At 35.9% G+C, this 19557-nt stretch overlaps 1 protein-coding gene across 3 annotated transcripts in view; it reads right to left on the reverse strand.

Moving 5' to 3' along the window:
- Positions 1-19557, reverse strand: part of dpy19l3 (dpy-19 like C-mannosyltransferase 3) — a 57057-nt gene that overhangs the window by 15709 nt on the left and 21791 nt on the right. For all 3 annotated transcript variants that reach the window (XM_051115683.1, XM_051115685.1, XM_051115684.1), the window contains exons 15-16: positions 18259-18315; positions 17843-17925 (exon numbers count right to left, since the gene is read on the reverse strand). In XM_051115683.1, coding sequence (XP_050971640.1) covers positions 17843-17925; positions 18259-18315 — 140 coding nt within the window. The remainder of the gene's footprint in view (positions 1-17842; positions 17926-18258; positions 18316-19557) is intronic.

Below are 19557 nucleotides of genomic sequence, written 5' to 3' on the forward strand. Positions count from 1 at the left end.
TTACGGTTGAACCACTGATGTCACATGGACTATTTTAACAATGTCCTAACTACCTTTCTGGGCCTTGAACGTGTCAGTTGCTTAATTTGTTCATTAATATCTTAATTTGTGTTCTGAAGATGAACGAAGGTGAGTAATTAATGTTTACTTTTCTATGACATTGTTGGGTTATTTGGTAATGACTGGCAAAATCAAGTTACTGCAGATGAAACGGTCTGACAAGAAGGGGGCTATGAGAGTGTCGCGCTTCTTCTTCAACGTCATTGGTCACGGCATCTGTTCACGGTAAGGTAAGCTATGATTAACATGACTGACTGCTTAGTTAGCAAAGTATATGCAGCTTTCACACCCCATATTTAAGGACCACGCTCTCTGCAGCACGCAGTTTCACGTGTCAAAACAAACAGCACGAGGTGTCAGTAACTCCGCCTCTAGAGTCTGCTCTTGTACTGTATATGTCATGTCACCTTTATTTATATAGCGCTTTTTTAACAATACAGATTGTAATAAAGCAGCTTTACAGTATTAAACAGGAAAAATTGTGTCAATAATGCAAAATGACAACAGTGAGCACTCATCATTGAATTCAGTGATATCATCATCCAGCTCAGTTCAGTTTAAATAGTATATGATATCACTGAAAATTAAGTGTCCCCAACTAAGCAAGCCAGAAGCGACAACGGCAAGGAACCAAAACTCCATCGGCGACAGAAATGGAGAAAAAAACCTTGGGAGAAACCAGGCTCAGTCGGGGGGCCAGTTCTCCTCTGGCCAGTATAGTACAGTACTTTTTGAACTTAGCTAGATGATGACATCGCTGAATTCAATGATGAACTGACTTCAACTGAAAATTGAGTGTTTAAAATTGTCCTTTGCATTACTGACATACTATTTTCCTATTGAAGACTGTAAAGCTACTTTGACACAATCTGTATTGTATAAGTGCTATATAAATAAAGGTGACTTGACTTGATTCTCAGCTGCTCTAGCAACAGACGCAACCCAGAAAACTATTGGTATGGACTTTTGCTGATAACCGTCCATTCCAGCAATCGGCTATTGTTGCCGATTATTATTTGGCAAAACAAATCATTTGTTCGACTTGTAAATAATACAATATTGTGTTCATTTTGAGGCACTAATATGACAATATTGATAGGAGAATCTTAAAATAAAATATACAAGTATGTCTTTATGTTCTCGACAAATAAAGTTCAACACTCCGGGCGACTTGAGTTCGAATCCCAGCTCGTGGACCTTTCCTGATTCCACCCACATTTAAAAAATAAATAAATAAAGTTCAACATTCACCAACCATAAACAATGCATCAGGTTGACTGAAAATGCGCAATTCAAAAGCACAGCACTATATATGAAGAGTTCAGATGCAAAACCAGCTAAATCCATCTGACGTCTTTCTTTAAAAAATGCATTTTTATCCGGCTCAGATGTATAGGTTTCTATGTAAGTACCGGTACTTCTGATTGGGCTGACGCTGGTATTTTAGCGAGTTTGAAGAAAAAGTATTTGATGGACATATAATATGTGTCGAGAGCATTCACTCAGTATGATTATCTCATTTTTGACCGAGATGGCTTTTAGCTGGTTTTGCATCTGAACTCTTCATATACACATATATATATATATATATATATATATATATATATTTATATACACTGTATGAAGAAGACTTATAAGAATATACCTAATAAACTTCATGCAAGACTCTAAAGAAATGTTCTCACAAGCCACTTCTATTACCGGCTGAAAGATTTTTTCCACTCAGACTAACTTCTATCAAATATCATCCACAGAGAAGCACGTGGTCACCTACAGTAGCACAGATGTCATCAGAGACAAATGATCTCCTTGGCCTTCCTCTCACTATTAGACCTTTTTCACATTTTCGTGTTCACACAGAAAAAAAAACGTCAATAATCGAGTACAGAAACTTCTGTTTTATCCTTTGTCAATGAAAGTGACTGTAGAGCAAAATTATTATTGATTTCAAATGCACAATTCATTAGCAGTAATACTCAACCTACATCCATATGATTTCCCATGGATTACATTAAGAGAAATGGTTTCCTGCTATTCGACATGCACGACAGCATGCATTTCATGGTTTCAAATAGCGAGTTCACAAAGTCTGACTACGTTGTTTTTTTTGTTTGTTTTTTTTTTTTAATGAAAATGCAAAAAAGCAATACATACAGACACAAAACATACACTGTATTAGTAAAGAAGAGTGAACAATAGTGAAGTTTGCATTGCTTTCATGTTCTTTCCAGTGAATATAATAACCATGTAAGATTTATGAATGGTTGACACAGAATCTTGATAGCCCAGAGTCTGTCTACTCTACTAAACCACTGAATTAAATTGTTAAATGAGCGTGAACTTCTTACAGTTTCAATGGTCTCTTTGTCTCTTGGCTACATTAAATCCTCAGAGAATGACCTGAACATTGTGCAACGGTGGCTGTGTTAATGATTTTGCTTATGCACATTAGGATAGTGTTAAGGATTTGAATTAACTGTGTGTGACTCTATTTGCATTTACATGTTTGCTAAGAAAAGGTTTACTAGATTTGCAACACTCTTAGTTCAAGGACAAATGACATAACAGGGATTTTCCAAGTTACCGCCAGCTCATCTGGTCTTAAATCTACAATACACTGGCGTAATGTCTATTAACCAAGGAATTTCTGAATAGACTGACCTTTGACCTCGCCCACAGTGCATCATTTTCCACTTTTGGGGGTCTCTATGTAATTACTCCATATTGACAAGGGACTGCGCTGGCCTCTACCAGATTTACATTTAATTTCAGATTTATATTCTCTTATGTAAATGTCAGCTTGTGTTAGCCTGCACCCTGCTGACATTATAAAAATTGATTAACATCATTAATATTCCAAAGAGAGGGACACAGAGGGTGGCCTGAGCAGCCATATCTTCACAGAAGTATGCCTGTGCAGTACATCTCCTTAGACAGAAATGCTTTTTGAATTTAGTGAGGAAAATGAATGACCTCACATTAGACTGATGTTGATCCACTTTTATAAATACAGATATATCAGTCCGTGTCGGGCCGTCGTAGTTTCTTATGCACTTAATCATTTCAAAGGCTGATATTGATAGTATGGTCGGAGGTGACAGTCATGTGCCTTGAGATATCATTGAGTAGTCATTGGCTTAAATCGCTGCCTGTGTACCAGTACTACAAAGTCTCAAGGCCACGATAATGATATACACAGACATAACTGTCTAAATTATCACTCATTAAAAATGACTGGTATCTGCTGTTGATCTGGGTCAGACTGATGAGTGCTCTGGATGATATGTTCTGCACAGTGACCATTTGTCAAATGGTCTGATAGTCTGATGGCATAAAAAAAAAATCAGTTAGGTGCTGAATGACATGAATAAAGTCTATCAACACTTCAAGAGTGAAGAGGCAGGCGATAGACAGAAAAGCTGACAAATTAGAGTGAAAGAACTAAATACTAGGAAAAATATTTTTAAAATCTAGCCTAAAATGCATTGCCGTGTGCTTACAAAAATGTAGCTTTTGTATTCATGTTGGGTTTATATAAACAAGAATAAACAGAAATACAGTTCCTTGCGAAAGTATTCATACCCCTTCATTTTTTTTTTTTTTCACATTTTGTTATGTTGCTGCCTTATGTTAAACGCTTTAAATTACTTTTTCCCACACATCAATCTACACTCCGTACACCATAATGGCAAAGCAAAACAACTGGGTTTTAACATATTGGCAAGTTAATTAGAAATAAAAAGCCTTTATGATTCCAATTTAGCATTCATATTGTTTGTACTACACTTCGAGTAGAGTTAATTTGTGGCAATTTCAATTGAATGGGTATGATTTGGAAAGGCACACACACATTTTAATAAAAGGTCTAACAGCTGAAAATGCATATCAGAGCAAAAACCAAGCCCTAAGGGGAAAAAAAACTGCCTGTAGAGCTCAGAGACAGGATTGCGTCAAGCCACAGATCTGGGAAAGAGTTCAGAAGAAATGCTGCTGCATTGAAGGTTCACAGAAGCAAGTAGTCTCCGTTATCCTTAACGGAAGAAGTCTGAAACAACCAGGAGCTAGCCTTCTGGCCAAATTGAGCAACTGATGGAGAAGGGCTTTGGTTAGAGTGGTTACCAAGATCATGATAGTCACCCTAGTTAAGCTCCATGATCATATATGGAGATAGGAAAAACCTACAGAAGGACAAATATCACTGCAACACTCCATCAATCTAGGCTTTATGACAGCGTAGCAAGACTAAATCCACTCCTCAGTGAAGACACATGAAAATACACTTGGAATATGCAAAAAAGCATTTAAAGGACCCTCAGACTGTGAGAAACAAGATTTTCCGATCTGATGAACCTCAATTCCAAGCATCATGTTTGAAGGAAACCAGGCAGTGCTCATCACCTGGAGAGTACCATCCAAAAAGTAAAGTGTGCTGGTAGCAGCCTCATGCTGTGGGGTTGTTTTTCCAGCGGCAGGGACTGAGGACTCATCAAAGTAAAAGAAAAGCTCAACACAGCAAAATATAAAGATAGCCTTAATACCCAGTCCAGAGCATTCGAAACCTCAGACTGGGCATAAGGTTCTCGTTCCAACAGGGCAATGACCCCAAACACACAGCAAGAGTGGCTTATAGACAACTCTGTGAATGTCCTTGAGTGCCCCAGCCACAGCCTTGGCATGACCCCAATCAAGAAACTTTGGAGAAACCTGAAAATGTGCATCTGCCCCCATCCAACCTGACAGAGTTTGAGAGGTCAAAAAAGGGGAGGAGAAGAATAGCAGATAATTGCCAAATGCAGAAGAATGAAAAGCTTGTCGTATCATACACAAGAATAGGGCTTGGCGCACACAATATGAATTTTCTCGAAAAACGATAACAAGAGTTCGATAAATGTTCAATATAACGTTTATGCGGCAAAGGTGGAACAAAAGAGCACTAGTCAAAGCGCGCCACTCGGACCATTTATCCGCTCAGATGAAATGGCAACGAACCATTGCGAATCTTCGAATCAACTAAACCAACTGCTTCGCAAAAAGATTTTCGAAGTGCTCAAAACACCACACGCTAGTGATGCCTGCTGGTCAAAAGTGTGTAAATGCAACAAAAACTCAGGCTAAAACATGCATTAAAAACAGATTTAAAGCCATTGCAAATATTATTAAAAGTAAGTACATTAAATACAACAAAAAAATATTTTATATTATTTTGCAGGGCTTGTTTTGCTTGCTTAATGGAGAGCTCGTATGTACAGGCCAGTATGAGACTATTAACTACTTAATTCTTTTAATTTCACAAATGTATTGTATAAAATGTCTACAAATTGATGAAACTGATTCGAGATCAGGTAAAAACATAGACACTAGTTCAATGGTTCGCCACTGGGGGGGGGGGGGGCGATCTGAATGAACTTGCATGATTCACAGGCTTACAGACAAACCATAAAAATTTCGAAACGTTTCGAAACAGTTATGACGTAATGAAGCCTTGTTAACTGAAATCATGCAACTTTGGCAGATTGATATGCGCTCAGAACCACTGTTTCGAAACATTTGCTTTACAAAAGTTTTGAAGCATCATGATACAGTGCTTCGAAAGCGCCCATCACTACGGCATGGCGCGAACTTACTAGAGCAGATGCATTCACTCACTGATGATGAGTCGGCCGCTAAACAGCGCCAATGTGAAGCGCTTGAATTCAGTGAAGAACAGAAATGACTCGGTTTATAGCCAGATGAAACAACGCTGATAAACAGGACAAACACTGTGCACAATTTATGTAAAAATTCAGCACAGACACGTCTTCTAAAAATACCAAACTCAGTGTACAATCATTAATTGAATATTGTGAAATCAAGGAAGATGTCTTTGTGATATCCCGACGTATATTTCGTGACTTAAAGGGGTGAGCGCAAGCCATACTGTATTCAGAGTCTGTCCACATTATGTTATTACAAAACTGAGAGAAAACAATACAAACCAGCATTTCACATTAAAGAGCATGTCAGTTAGCCAAAGCTTAAAATATTAATTACGACTAAAGACTGTTTTGAATAATTAAATTAAAGGTTTAGTGGGAAATGTGTATTCATCAATAATGCTCACATTTTTCATGCACTTACCTTACTATGCAGTCTTCAATAATTACATCAAATTAAAGTTGTTCAAATAAACTAATATTTCCAGCCCATAGACGATTATTCCAAAACAATATTGATCATCATAAATGAGTCATGTCCTCTGTACTGAATAGCATTATACTTTCTACAAAAACGCAAGAATACGGCAAGAATAAACAAAATAATATAAAATAAAATAAGTGAATCGCTCCGATTATTCCTTTGGGAGTAATTTACGCAGCATGCTGCTATTCATTTAGTCTCAGGATGGGTAACAGTGGTTGATAATCGTGTCGATCAGATAAAGTTACATATTAAAATTAAGGATGACATACACAGTAAGGTGTCAGTAAAAAAACAGTTTTGTATATTGTAGTTTATTGCAAAGTACAACTAAATTAGTTTAATTTTCCTCACTAAACTGGCGTCTGTTCATTGACAATAATACAGGTGGAAATTCCTTTATGCTACTATTCGGAGCCGGATGTGATGACACGCAGACGGTGATAAAGGTATATTACAGTTTTTTTTTTGTTTTTTTTTGTGTTTTTTTGATTAAGCTATTGGGTAAAATTCCATGCATGTGTCAACCTTACCATAAAACATAACGTATTTAGCAAAGGATCCATGTGAGGTCTCTCTTAAAGTTTTTTTTATTATTTTTAGTGCATGATTTTCTATAGTCTGGTAAGTGCTCCTTTCAGGCTTGTCACATCCATAACAGCACATATTCCTCATGAATAGACATAAAAAAACAAAACAAAACAAAACAAAAAAAAACATTAAAATAAAGTAACAATTATATGTTCTGTGAAGAGCCATCACTTCACTATTTGGTATTATTGCGTCTGGTTTGTGCATTTTAATTCACAGAAATCCTAAGAAAATCCATTTATACTAAATGTATTTAGGCTGTAGTTTTTCATACAAATACCTAGGAACCATATTACATTTTTAACACGGTATTGAGGTGCTATATTTGCGGTTATAACTGTTATTATCATGATCTATGGATGATACTATGGAAAAGCAATGGTTAATTAAAAAAAAAAAGTCAGAATAATTAAATTTCACTATATAAAAATGAGGTTACTTAATTTTTTCAGATATTACTTATTTTGATAATGAACATAAATCTACATCTGCATCCTAACTCAAGCTACTATCAAATGAAAGACATGAGATAGTAAGAGACAAAAATATTATTATTATTATTATTATTATTATAAATATTATCAGGTAACACAAACCTGTTTCTTGATTTGAAACAATATTATGAAAACATGCAAAACAAATTTTGGCCATATTACCCAGCCCTATCCAAGAAGACTTGAGGCTGTAAAGGTGCTTCAGCTAAGTACTGAGTTAAGGGTATGAATACTTATGCAATGTATGCAATTTTTTGTTTTTCTTAATACATTTACAAAGTTGTGACAAATCTGTTTTTGTTTTGTCACAATAGTGTATGGAGTGTAGATTGATGTGAGGAAAAAGTAATTTAAAGCAGTTTAATAAACAACAAAATGTGAAAAAATAAAGGGGTATGAATACTTTTGCAAGGCACTGTATATAGTTTTTCTACATTTTATAATATATTGAATGATTATATTATAATTATATGAAGCGCATTTTCATCATGTATTTTTTCTGAACAAATGAACTGATTTAGACAAACAACTGAGTCGATGTCATTGACCCAATTCTTGAGAACATAGGAATAAGACAAGAACTTAAAGAAAGGAAGTCTTAAAACTCAATTCTATTCAAGGTAAAATAATTTGGGGAAAGAGTACATCTTTTCACAATTACTGTGCGCAGAGACAAACAAACAAACATGTTCATATCCACCTTATTTTGCAAGTTATTTTCTGTGAATATGTAAGACTTCTGATTCATTAGCCGCCCTTGGTAAATAAGCAGAAGAATAAAGAATAAGTGCAGTAAACAGTAAAACAATTTGCGCTTCAAACCTGTGTGTTCATAATTACGACAATACATTAAAATAATATGATAAGAAACACCAGCAGCATAACGAGCTATTTTGTACAGCTAAAAATAATTGAAAGCAGATGACTCCGGAAGCCTCGCACATTCAAGATACAAATGGCCCCTCCTGCTGTTATGTTAAAAATAAGGAGATAGCCTTACTTAAATGTCCTTCAGATGGCAGATGAGCAGACAATGAGATGCAATGCATCACACACACAAACAGACTGGCCAGTGTGGAGATAAAGCTAAATCAGGATGGGATCTGTAAGTGCTCTCAAGTTGTGTGGACCTTAATCCTGTGTATCAAAGAGAGAGAGCGAGACGGAAGGAGAGGAAGTCAGGCTTCAGGGAGCATCTGAGTGAGGGGGGTTCACAAAGCGATGATAGACCGATTGATCGGGCGAGAACACAACTTAAAATGTCAATGATTGATCTGTACGCAAAAGGAATGAACTGAAGTAAAATTAAATTTCACTCTGTAGGTTTCAGAAGTCACTTGGGGCCTGTAAACCTATTTGTTACTAAGCCACAGAAATATTTTTAAATGAACAATAATAGTGATAGTGTCTGAGACTTCTTGTTAGATTCCACAACAACTGGCAAAAGCGGCAATTTATGCAAATTACAAAATGTACAATTCTCAGCGGTAAAACAAGAAAAACAAGTGAGAAATGGTGTCACCTAACTTTTCATTGTGTATGGAAAGTTTATATTGGGGTGTTTGCGAATTAGTGAAATTCTACTGGAGTTCAAACAGGGCTAGCATCTGTGAGCACGGCTATTAGCGCAGCGTTAGTGAAATATCTCCACCGAGACATCTCCAACAACATCTCCATCGAGACGTCTACAGCAGCAGCAGCAGCAAAAGCCACTAATTTGATCAAATTAAACTGGAAAGAGGAGGAAAGTGGCTAGAGTGACAATTAGAGTGGAAGTGAGAGCGAAGATGTCGAAAACACGAAGGAAAGAAAGAAATAAAAACAGAGAAACAGCGGGAGGAAAATGCGTCTTTGTTCAGATGGGGAACGCAAATTACTTGTGCTCCGAGGGGCTGAGAAAGTTTTTCCTTCAGAGAAAACAAAAGACTAATTTATCTTCATTATTTCAAAACAAGGCAACATTCCGAAATAACTCCTTTATGGGGGCTATAACAAAAGAGTGCACAGTAGAAAACTACAAAACAAAAGAGGGAAAATTAATTACATGGCAGGGAGACGTTCACAATGATAAGGCTGACTGTGATGACAGAGTCTCAGACTTGCACAAAGGACTGGCTTCCATCTACGGGACAGATGTGGCTCTGCTGAAAGGCCATTGATCAGTCATGAAGAGAAGACACATACACATGACACCCTCCCCCCCAAAAGCGTTCTCAGCTGATCTGCAGAGATTGTAGGTTCTGAACTGTTAGTTAGAGACTATGATGGCACTCACATGGGTGGTTTGTGCTGTGAACTAGCTCAGAGGTTCCCCTTTCTCATGGGACGTGTTTTGTCAAGTCACACATTTTTTTCCTTGCACAATGCAATGGAACAGAACGCACTGTCAGACAACTTTTAATTTGACAAAGCATCTGAAAAAACACAAGATGCGACATAACCAAAGACATCAGGGGTTTTATGTGTATTGTTACGTTTAGCTCACACATGGACCTTGCATTTTTTCAGTAACTAGTTGGTCCACAAGACAGAAACTCTGACCATGGATGCTGATTCACATTTGAAAAAGAAATAAAAGATACGAAAAATGCTGGAGTTGACCACATCAATAGATGCCCTTGAACGAGGTGAATTAATGTGCATTTTTAGCTTGAAAGAGCACAAACCCATTTTTATCAATTATAAATTCCGGAAACAAAATATTCAACAACAATGAATAGGAAAAGGAACAACAAACAATATGGCAAAATATATCCCTCCTTCCACATAAAGGAGCCAATCAACAATTGATCCTTCGCAAAGACCCGTCCTTCTTCGTTACTGTTGTTACGTCAAACGAGCCATGGCACTCAAGGTCTTAATTTTCCTCAGAAATTTCTGCATGGTAAAAAATAAATCCAACCTCACGTTGTGTCAATCACTTTTACACACTGCCTCTGAACTTTCGTCCGTCATAAACAAATTCTGATTGGGATTTTCTGTGTATTTTGCATCCGTAGCAAGCATTTTGAAAGGCGTTTCGACAATTTAGAGCCACGGTACAAGCGAACACCAAAATCCAGAATGGCGTCTGGCAAGTTCATTCACTTTGTCTCGCAGCCAAAAATTACTGTATGACAAACAAAGTGTGGAATACAGAGAGACCGAATATAAAGACAGATTGCTAGCAATGCATCAGACGAGACACTGTCGTCCTGGGGTAAACTTTGAATTGCTTTGGATAATCCCACTGCTCCTTGATAAAGACGTGGAACTCTCCTTCCTCTCTATGCAATCTCAGGATTGGATGAACCCAATATTTCCTACTTCTTTTTCTCTTTTTAACAGTGTGGATAACAAAATCATCACTGCCTGAAGACTCCATTTATATTGTTTTGCGAATTTTTTTGCAATGGATGAATTAATTTGCATCAGGGCAAGGTTTTTGTGCGTGATGGATTTTTAGGCTGACAAATGCGAAAAAAAAAAACGCATACAAAGTGTGCAAGGATGATACTGTACATTTTTACAGATATCATTGATTTTGATAATGAACATAAATCTACGTCTGCATCCTAATATCAAATGAAAGACATGAGATAGTAAGAGACAAAAATATTATAAATATCATCAAGTAACATAAACCTGTTTCTTGATTTGAAACAATATTACTCATAAAACACGCAAAACTAAGAAAGAATTTTTTTCTAAGATATGTATTTTGTTAATATCAAATTGTGGCCATATCGCCCAGCTCTACCTATGAGGCCCTAAAAGGTGCTTAAGCTAAGTACTGAGATAAGGGTATGAATACTTATGCAATGTATGTAATTTGTATTTCTTAATAAATTAACAAAGTTGTGACAAATTTTTTTTTTTTTTTTTATAATAGTGTATGGACTGTAGATTGTTGTAGCGAAAAAAGTAATTTAAAGCAGTTTAACAAACATAACACAATGTGAAAAAAATAAATGGGTATGAATACATTTGCAAGGCACTTTATATATATATATATATATATATATATATATAGACCTTTACGCCACACTTCATGTTCTCACGCAGTGAAAATACATTGCGGAGCAAACAGGAAAATGCCAACACAACAACAGACAATGCAACAAAGGCTGAGACAATGCAACAGTCTCAGCCTTCAAATTCTGTATTTTTTCTTAAAAATACAGAAATTTAAACAATAAATACCATTTTGTGGCTCTTTAATTGATTGCTGTATTGCGCTTCAGTTCAAGCGGCACTTGAACGGATCATCTCTTCCTCTTTACTATAGAGCAGGGGTCACCAAACTTGTTCCTGGAGGGCCGGTGTCCTGCAGGGTTTACCTCCAACTTTCCTCAACACACCTGCCTGGAAGTTTCAAGTATAACTAGTAAGACCTTGATTAGCTGGTTCAGGTGTGTTTGATTAGTGTTGGAGCTAATCTCTGCAGAGACACCAGCCCTCCAGGACCGGATCTGGTGACCCCTGCTATAAAGCATTAAATAAACATGAATGAACATCAGAAGGTATCTTGTTTCAACCATGGAAAGATGTAAAAACATAATTTTACAAGTTCAAGTTCACTGATGTTAATCTACTCTCCTGTCTGGTTTGCTTGTCAGACAAAAACGGCAGATTTGGCTTTATGTTTGGTCAGATCACCTGTCAATCAAACTTCCTGTAAAGGGTCAATTGGTAGTCATTGCTTCACTGCAGCTGCCAACAGAAGTTGTGGTTCCCACAGACGTGTGCCCATTGGATGGACCAGTATGTATGCTTTTTAGCGCCGTTTGAGAATAAGAAACAACATTTATAGGAGAGTTCATGTCAGTTTTCGATACGGTTTAAATGTTATGTAAATGTAAGTTTGGCAAGCAGTTTTTTGGGAATTCAGTATTTCCCCATTCAAGTAGACGCAATCTGGTCTTGATATATGTCCAAAGCAGCTGCCTGGAGATGTTGCAAATATGGCCACGGATTAAACCGACTTTCCTTGAAAGGTACTTTGATTGATGCATGCTATCAAATGGAGTTTATTTCAAAAGGCTAGGCATTCAGCTGTACACAAACTGATGTGTACTCTGGGCTTTATAGTATGTACAGTACATAGATTGTAGAACTCTCTATTATTTCCTTTTGTGTTACCAAAATTAACAAAAGTTAGTTTAACTAATAAAAGACAGCTAGGAAAGATTTTTCTGTGTGTTCAGTGTCAGTTATTTGATTTCAACTATGAGTGAAATCCTAATTACATCCCTGGGCAATAAAGACTCCCCTCCAGCAATCTGTCACTCACATGAGATCACAGCAATTAGCAAAAAACAACGATCCAATCAATTCCAAATGGATAAATTATGTCCCATCCTACATTTTTTTTCATTCAAGAAGCCATTTCACTCTGATATAAATCAACAGAGAAAAAGATACAATTACAACTTCCATTTCATGGTGATTGTAAGAGAAAAAAAAAAATTCAGCCAAGATGGCAGACAAACCAATTGACATGTTGATTATAGGAACACTTGTAAATAATTCAGCTTCACGTTATAATAAATTAATCTATTAAAATGGACTACATTCGAATGAGTGTTATGTATTTTTATATCAGATTTTATGTCAGATAATTGCAACATGTTTAGCAACATGTTAAAGCCAGGGTGGAGCACATGGGGAAAACGTAGATAGAATCGCAGAATCCAGTCATAAAAACGGAATTTAGTGTGTAATGTGGAATGCTCATGGAATTTGGCAAGTTTTGGAGGGATAAATCAAAAGGAGGTCAGTACACTTCAATCAAAAAGCGACACAGACTAGCGTCTGTGAATATTAAGCCGCAAAACTACTATTTAAATATAAATCCTGCATGTTCTGCCTGTTTCTGTATGAATTAATGCCACAGACGCGCGGTTTCAGAAATGCGTGTGACACTTAGCCTCTGCCTTCTCAATACACTACCAGTCAAAAGTTTTTGAACAGTAAGATTTTTAATGTTTTTTAAAGAAGTCTCTTCTGCTCACCAAGCCTGCATTTATTTGATCCAAAATACAGCAAATACAGTAAAATTCTGAAATATTTTTACCATTTAAAATAGGGCTGTCAAACATACAGAACAAACATACAAAATAAAAGTTTGAGTTTGCTAATATATGTGCATGTGCTGTGTGTGATTATTATGTATATGTAAATACAAACACATTTATGTATATATTTAAGAAATATTTACAAGTATATGTATTTATTAGAATTTTTATATGTATATTATATACAAATAAAAATATTTTGTACATAAATGACATATTTCTCTTAAACATATACATTAATTTGTGTGTATTTATATATACATAAAAATTATACACTGTACACACACACATATATTAGGAAAACTCAAACGTTTATTTCGTATGTGATTAACCGTGATTAATCGTTTGACAGCCCTAATTTAAAATAACTGTTTTCTATTTGAATATATTTTACAATGTAATTTATTTCTGTGATTTCAAAGCTAAATTTTTAGCATCATTACTCCAGTCCCAAACAAACTTTATTTAGGATTCTTTGATTATTAAAAAACAAAAAATAACAAAAACAAAGATCAGCATTTATCTTATCTGAAATTAAAAACAAAAAACAAAAAAAAAACTGTATAATATTATACACTATACCTTTCAAAACGATGAGTCAGTATGTGTGTGTATATATACCAGAATTTATTTAGCAGAAAAATGTAAATACTCAACACAGTATTTCTGAAAAATAAAAATGTAAATAAATAAAAGTAAGTAAGTAAGTAAATAAATAAATAAATATTTTGAATAAAATCAGTTAGCAATGCTTTTGATTATTAATGAAACCATTATAAGTGAATCTAGAAAATTAATGGAGAACAGAATTTGGTAAAAATTAACCTGAATTTGAGAAAACAAAAATAATAATAAAATAATAATAAACAATAACAATAATAATAAAAACATTTTGTTTGTTTAACTTTTAATAAATTGCTGATATGATAAATATTGTACACTTCATGATTTCAATTAATTAGACATGCTTTTTGGTTAATACAATTTAACCATTGAAGTCTAGTCCTAACTTAAAATGGAAAAACGGAAATTGGGGAAAAATAAAACAGGTTTCATAAGGCCCTAAATATCCCATTCATTTTGTCCATAGAAAAATAGATTTTCTTAACTCTCATGAGCACTGAGGTAGTTAAGTGATATGCTTCTTTATTTTGCATACAATGCTCATAATCCTTAAGACCATGCCAAGAGCACAGATAGCAGTTTTTAAATTGCATACTTACAGACATTGAGATGAATGAGAATGCAAAAGGGATCACTTTCTCCAGCTATTACAGACCTCCTTGGAGTCAAGTCTTCTATGTGCTTCATGTAAGGAGCATTCTAATAACACAGAGAGTCGCTGCCTGTGTATAGCATTCCAAATCAAACACTCATGAGGATGCTGCCTATGTGGGCAGTAAACGGCAAGAAAGCTCAGTAGGTTTTGACACACAGTACCTGTCACTCTACACTATACAGCTGTCTAATAAAACCAGCAAAATCACAAAAGTGGAAAAAATGTACTTTCACGCACTGACTATAAAATCATACGCAGTATGTCTAGTGTTGCTTTTAGCTCAAGATAAATCAAAAGATTGTTTGACAGCGATACTTTCACAGTTGTAGTTGTTCGCCCTCCCTCTTCACATTGTGCCACAGTATGTGGTTTATTATGCAGTATGTTCCAATCATGGTTAGAGGCGGCTGATACTGCCACTCTCCTCAATACGCTTTTCATGCTCTCCCTCCCTTCAAGGCAAAAGAGCATCTCTGGTAATCTACATATAAAACAGTGCTGGCTTTGGCAAGCCAAGCACAGACAGAAGTGTGAAGTGATCCCCGCTTAACTCTTTCATCTGATGGTTAATTAGCGGGTGGAAGCGGCTTAATGCCGTAGCGTCAGCCAAGGGAACTCACCCGGTAATCCCTGACACAAATCGCATTTTCTTTAGGGAGAGATCACCTGTATCACTGCAGCCCAAACATCTCACTTTTTCTCACACAATCACACATAAACTTGACCCCCCCCTCCTGCTGTGAGAATGGTGTCATTGATGAAACCCTCTGTTGCCAGCCGCTGGAGTCTTTCCAGCACCTAATGTCTAATTCATGACGTCCATCTTAAACCGGCCCAGTTCTAAACACAAGTACCTGCTGCCTTACTGCCGCAAATCTTATCGAATGAATAGAGTATTTCCTACAGCTTTTTATTTTTATCCTTCACAGTTTGTAATGGAGCAAAAGAGATAGCAACAGAAATGACATTTAATATTAGTTTGATCAAGTTGGCAATTTTGTGGACATTAAGTGCAGGTTTTACTTTGCAGACTCCACAAAATGCAGCATATTGTCATGGTGCATGAATGCTATGAATGCTAGATTTTGTTTCCCAGTATGCACATCATCACAAATATATTATGCAAATCAGTGTCTCAATGTTTTTGAGTTGTCTTGTACTGTTAACTTAAGGTGTTAAAGACATCACTTTTTCAAGTGTCATGTTTCAGGGGAGCATTAAAGGAATAATTCAAAAAGAGTCTTAAAAAGTTTTGAGCTTGTAAATGAGCTTGTTTCTTCATCAGACTTGTAGAAATTTAGCATTACATCACTTGCTCACCAGTGGATCCTCTGTACTGAATGGGTGCCGTCAGAGAGTTCAAACAGTTGGTAAACAATCTACAAGTAATCCACACGACTCCAAGTCATCAATTATTTTTCTTCTGACGTGAAAAGCCACGTTTGTAAATAAGTAATCCATTAAGGTTAATTAATTTTAACCTTAAACCACCAAGTCTAGACAAAATACAAGTCTATAATCAATAATAGCATTTCCTCCAATGAAAAATTCCCTGTTGTCCTCTCACATCAAAACCCGTCGATATATGTGATTACAACTGTTTTTGCTTTTAAGCAGTGCTTGATCTGTATATATTTCTCTCCTGATTTAGACAAGACAGCCGTTTCACTGGAAAAAGCAATATTGATATTTTAGCCAAAAACAACATCTTGAAGTCAGAATTTATACAAACACTAAGCTTGTATTCTCAACTGATGAACTGGAGTCATGTTTGTGGATTCTTGTGATGTTTTTAATCAGCTGTTTTTCAGCTGCATTCACTGCAAAGCATCCAAGGGTGAGTGATGTAATTTCTCCAAATCTGTTCTGATAAAGAAACAAACTCATCTACATCTTGGATGGCCTGAGGGTGAGTACATTTTCAGCTGTTTTTCATTTTTAGGTGAACTATTCCTTTAAAGGAGAAGTCCACTTCCAAAACAAAGATTCACATATAATGTACTCACCCCCTCGTCATCCACGATGTTCATGTCTTTCTTTCTTCAGTCATAAAGAAATTATATTTTTCGAGGAAAACATTTTAGCATTTTTCTCCATATAATGGACTGATATGGTGCCCCAATTTTGAACTTCCAAAATGCAGTTTAAATGCGGCTTCAAATGATCCCAAATGCGATTGTAAACAATCCCACCCAAGGAATAATGGTCTTATCTAGCGAAACAATCGGTTATTTTCATTAAAAAAATACAATTTTAATACTTTTTAATGTCAAACGCTCGTCTTGTCTTGCTCTCCCTGAACTCTGTGTATTCTGGCTCAAGACAGTTAGGGTATGTCGAAAAACTCCAATCATATTTCCTCCCTCAACTTCAAAAATCATTTCAAAATCATCCTACATCGCTGCAGAAGTATCGACCCAGTCTTTGCAAAGTGAACATGCAAAGAAGATCAAACACCCTTAACAAAAAAGGTAAAACAGCGATATAGGAGGATTTCAAAGTTGAGGGAGAACATGAGATGGGAGTTTTTCGACATACACTAACTGTCATGAAGAGTAAGATAAGATGAGCGTTTGGCATTAAAAATTATATAAATTGCATTATTTTTATTACAATAACCAACGCTTCTTCCTCGGCTTTGATCGTTTAATTTCTTTACGACTGAAGGAAGAAAGACATGAACATCTTGGATGACAAGGGGGTGAGTAAATTATTTGTAAATTGTTGTTTTGGAAGTGGAGTTCTCCTTTAAGGACCGTGTATGCCAGACTGATTCGTTATTATGCGTTTCTAGCAATTACCATAAAACACTGCTAGCGGAAACATCTTCTCAATTATACTAATTATTCTGTGAGTAGCAAAAAAAAAAAAAAAAAAAAAAAAAAAAAAACCAGACCGAACTCCATCACAGTCCGTACAGCATATAGCTAAATAAAAACAGATTGTGTGATGATGAGGATGGATTACTGCAAAAGAAGTTGGCATGCAGATGCGAGGGACTTCAACACTTTTAAAATAAACAACTAAGTAAATTAAAAACTCATATAGTATTAATCTCTCACTCCTATTGATGCAGGTGAATACCCTTCATTGTGGCTTGCCTGTCTAAGGTTGCAGACCCCTGGTCTGATGGTTGTCTGTGTGTTTGCTTGTAGCGTGTATAAGGAAGATTACAGCTGTTTTACCTGATCCACTCCATTAGCTCCACAGTGTCTGGGTCATAAAACTCTCTCAGCTCAGAAATCTCCTCCATCAGTCTGGGCCAGAACTGTCAACAGAAAGACAGCGATTGAGATGGAGGGAGAGTGTGAGACTGCTGTAATGGGAATGACTCACAATAATCAATGATCAACAAAGCAGCCCAATAAACATCCAAACACACAAATGTGCAAAATTCATATCTGATTGTTTATTCCCACTGCTGTGTTAACAGAGAAAAAAAAATTGCATTGTGAAATCAAAACTCTCCTAGATAACACACACAGTGTGATACGAATTCCATTTGCGTGCACTAGGATTCCTGTTTATGGCGTACAGCCACCCAGGCAGCTTAGCAATATATGTAAATAGATACATGACAGCATAGTTGAAAATGTCTTACCTTGTAATAAAGAAACGCCAGTATTACAATAGGAACCGAGTACCTGATCAGTCTCATCTGTGGAAACAGATTAATAACATAAATGGATAAATAACCATATAAATGGGAAGAAACGGGATGTAATTGTTTAGGCTCGAGGGCTGTGACTACATTGCCACCTAGTGGGGAAATGAAATGTTCAGCTGTGTGCACATGGGCACTTTAAACAGATGAAAGAAAACCATGCCTCACTGAAACTCAATATTAGTTCATAACATTGAGCATTATAGAATCAAAATTACATTTGTATATAGTGATATGTGATAACCATCTTTTGTGGGCTTCTATATGTACTGATTTTATTATTAGGCTTGTGTTTTTTTGTTTTGTTTTGTTTTTTGCTATAGTTTGTATTGAATATTGAGGACAATAGGGTAAGCTGGGTAAACTTTATTTTAACCTTAATCTACCAAACCAATTTATGTAGCATGAACATACAGAAGCACATAAAAAAGTAATAAGTTAAGTACATTTTTTAACAATACATACAGTTGAAGTCAAAAGTTGACATACACCTTGCAGAATCTGCAAAATGTTACTTATTTTACCAAAAAAAGAGGGATCGTACAAAATGCATGTTATTTTTTATTCAGTACTGACCTGAATAAGATATTTCACATAAAAAATTATTTACATATAGTCCATAAGAGAAAATAATAGTTGAATTTATAAAAATTACCCCATTCAAAAAACACTCACTGATGATTCAGAAGAAAACACAATGCATTAAGAGCCAGGGGTGAAAACTTTTGAACAGAATGAAGATGTATATATTTTCCTTATTTTGTCTATATATATATTATTTTCCATTTAGTACTGCCCTTCAGAAACTACAGAAGATACTTACATGTTTCCCAGATAACAAAATAAGTTAAATTCACCCTGATCTTTCCTTCTGAAGCATCAGTGAGGATGTGAACCTTCTGTATTAGTTGCATATGAGTCCCTCAGTTGTCCTCAGTGTGAAAAAATGGATCTCCAAATCATACATGTACATACATGCTGCTCACAAACTATTGTAGGCCAGTTTGTGCTGGATACAGTGTTTTCAGACTAGCCATTTAGCCAGTTGTCCACAGTGTGAAAAGATGGATTTCTAAATCATACAGTGATTGTTGAAAGAGTTCAAATACACAAAAATGCTGGAAAACCGAAGAATTTGGGGGACCTGGAGGATTTTTCTGAAGAACAGTGGGCAGTTTAACTAGGACAAACAAGAGACTCATGACCAACTATCACTGAACAAAAAAACACTGTGGA

The sequence above is a fragment of the Labeo rohita genome, chromosome 7, assembly GCF_022985175.1.
Source record: "Labeo rohita strain BAU-BD-2019 chromosome 7, IGBB_LRoh.1.0, whole genome shotgun sequence".
Taxonomy (NCBI): domain Eukaryota; kingdom Metazoa; phylum Chordata; class Actinopteri; order Cypriniformes; family Cyprinidae; genus Labeo; species Labeo rohita.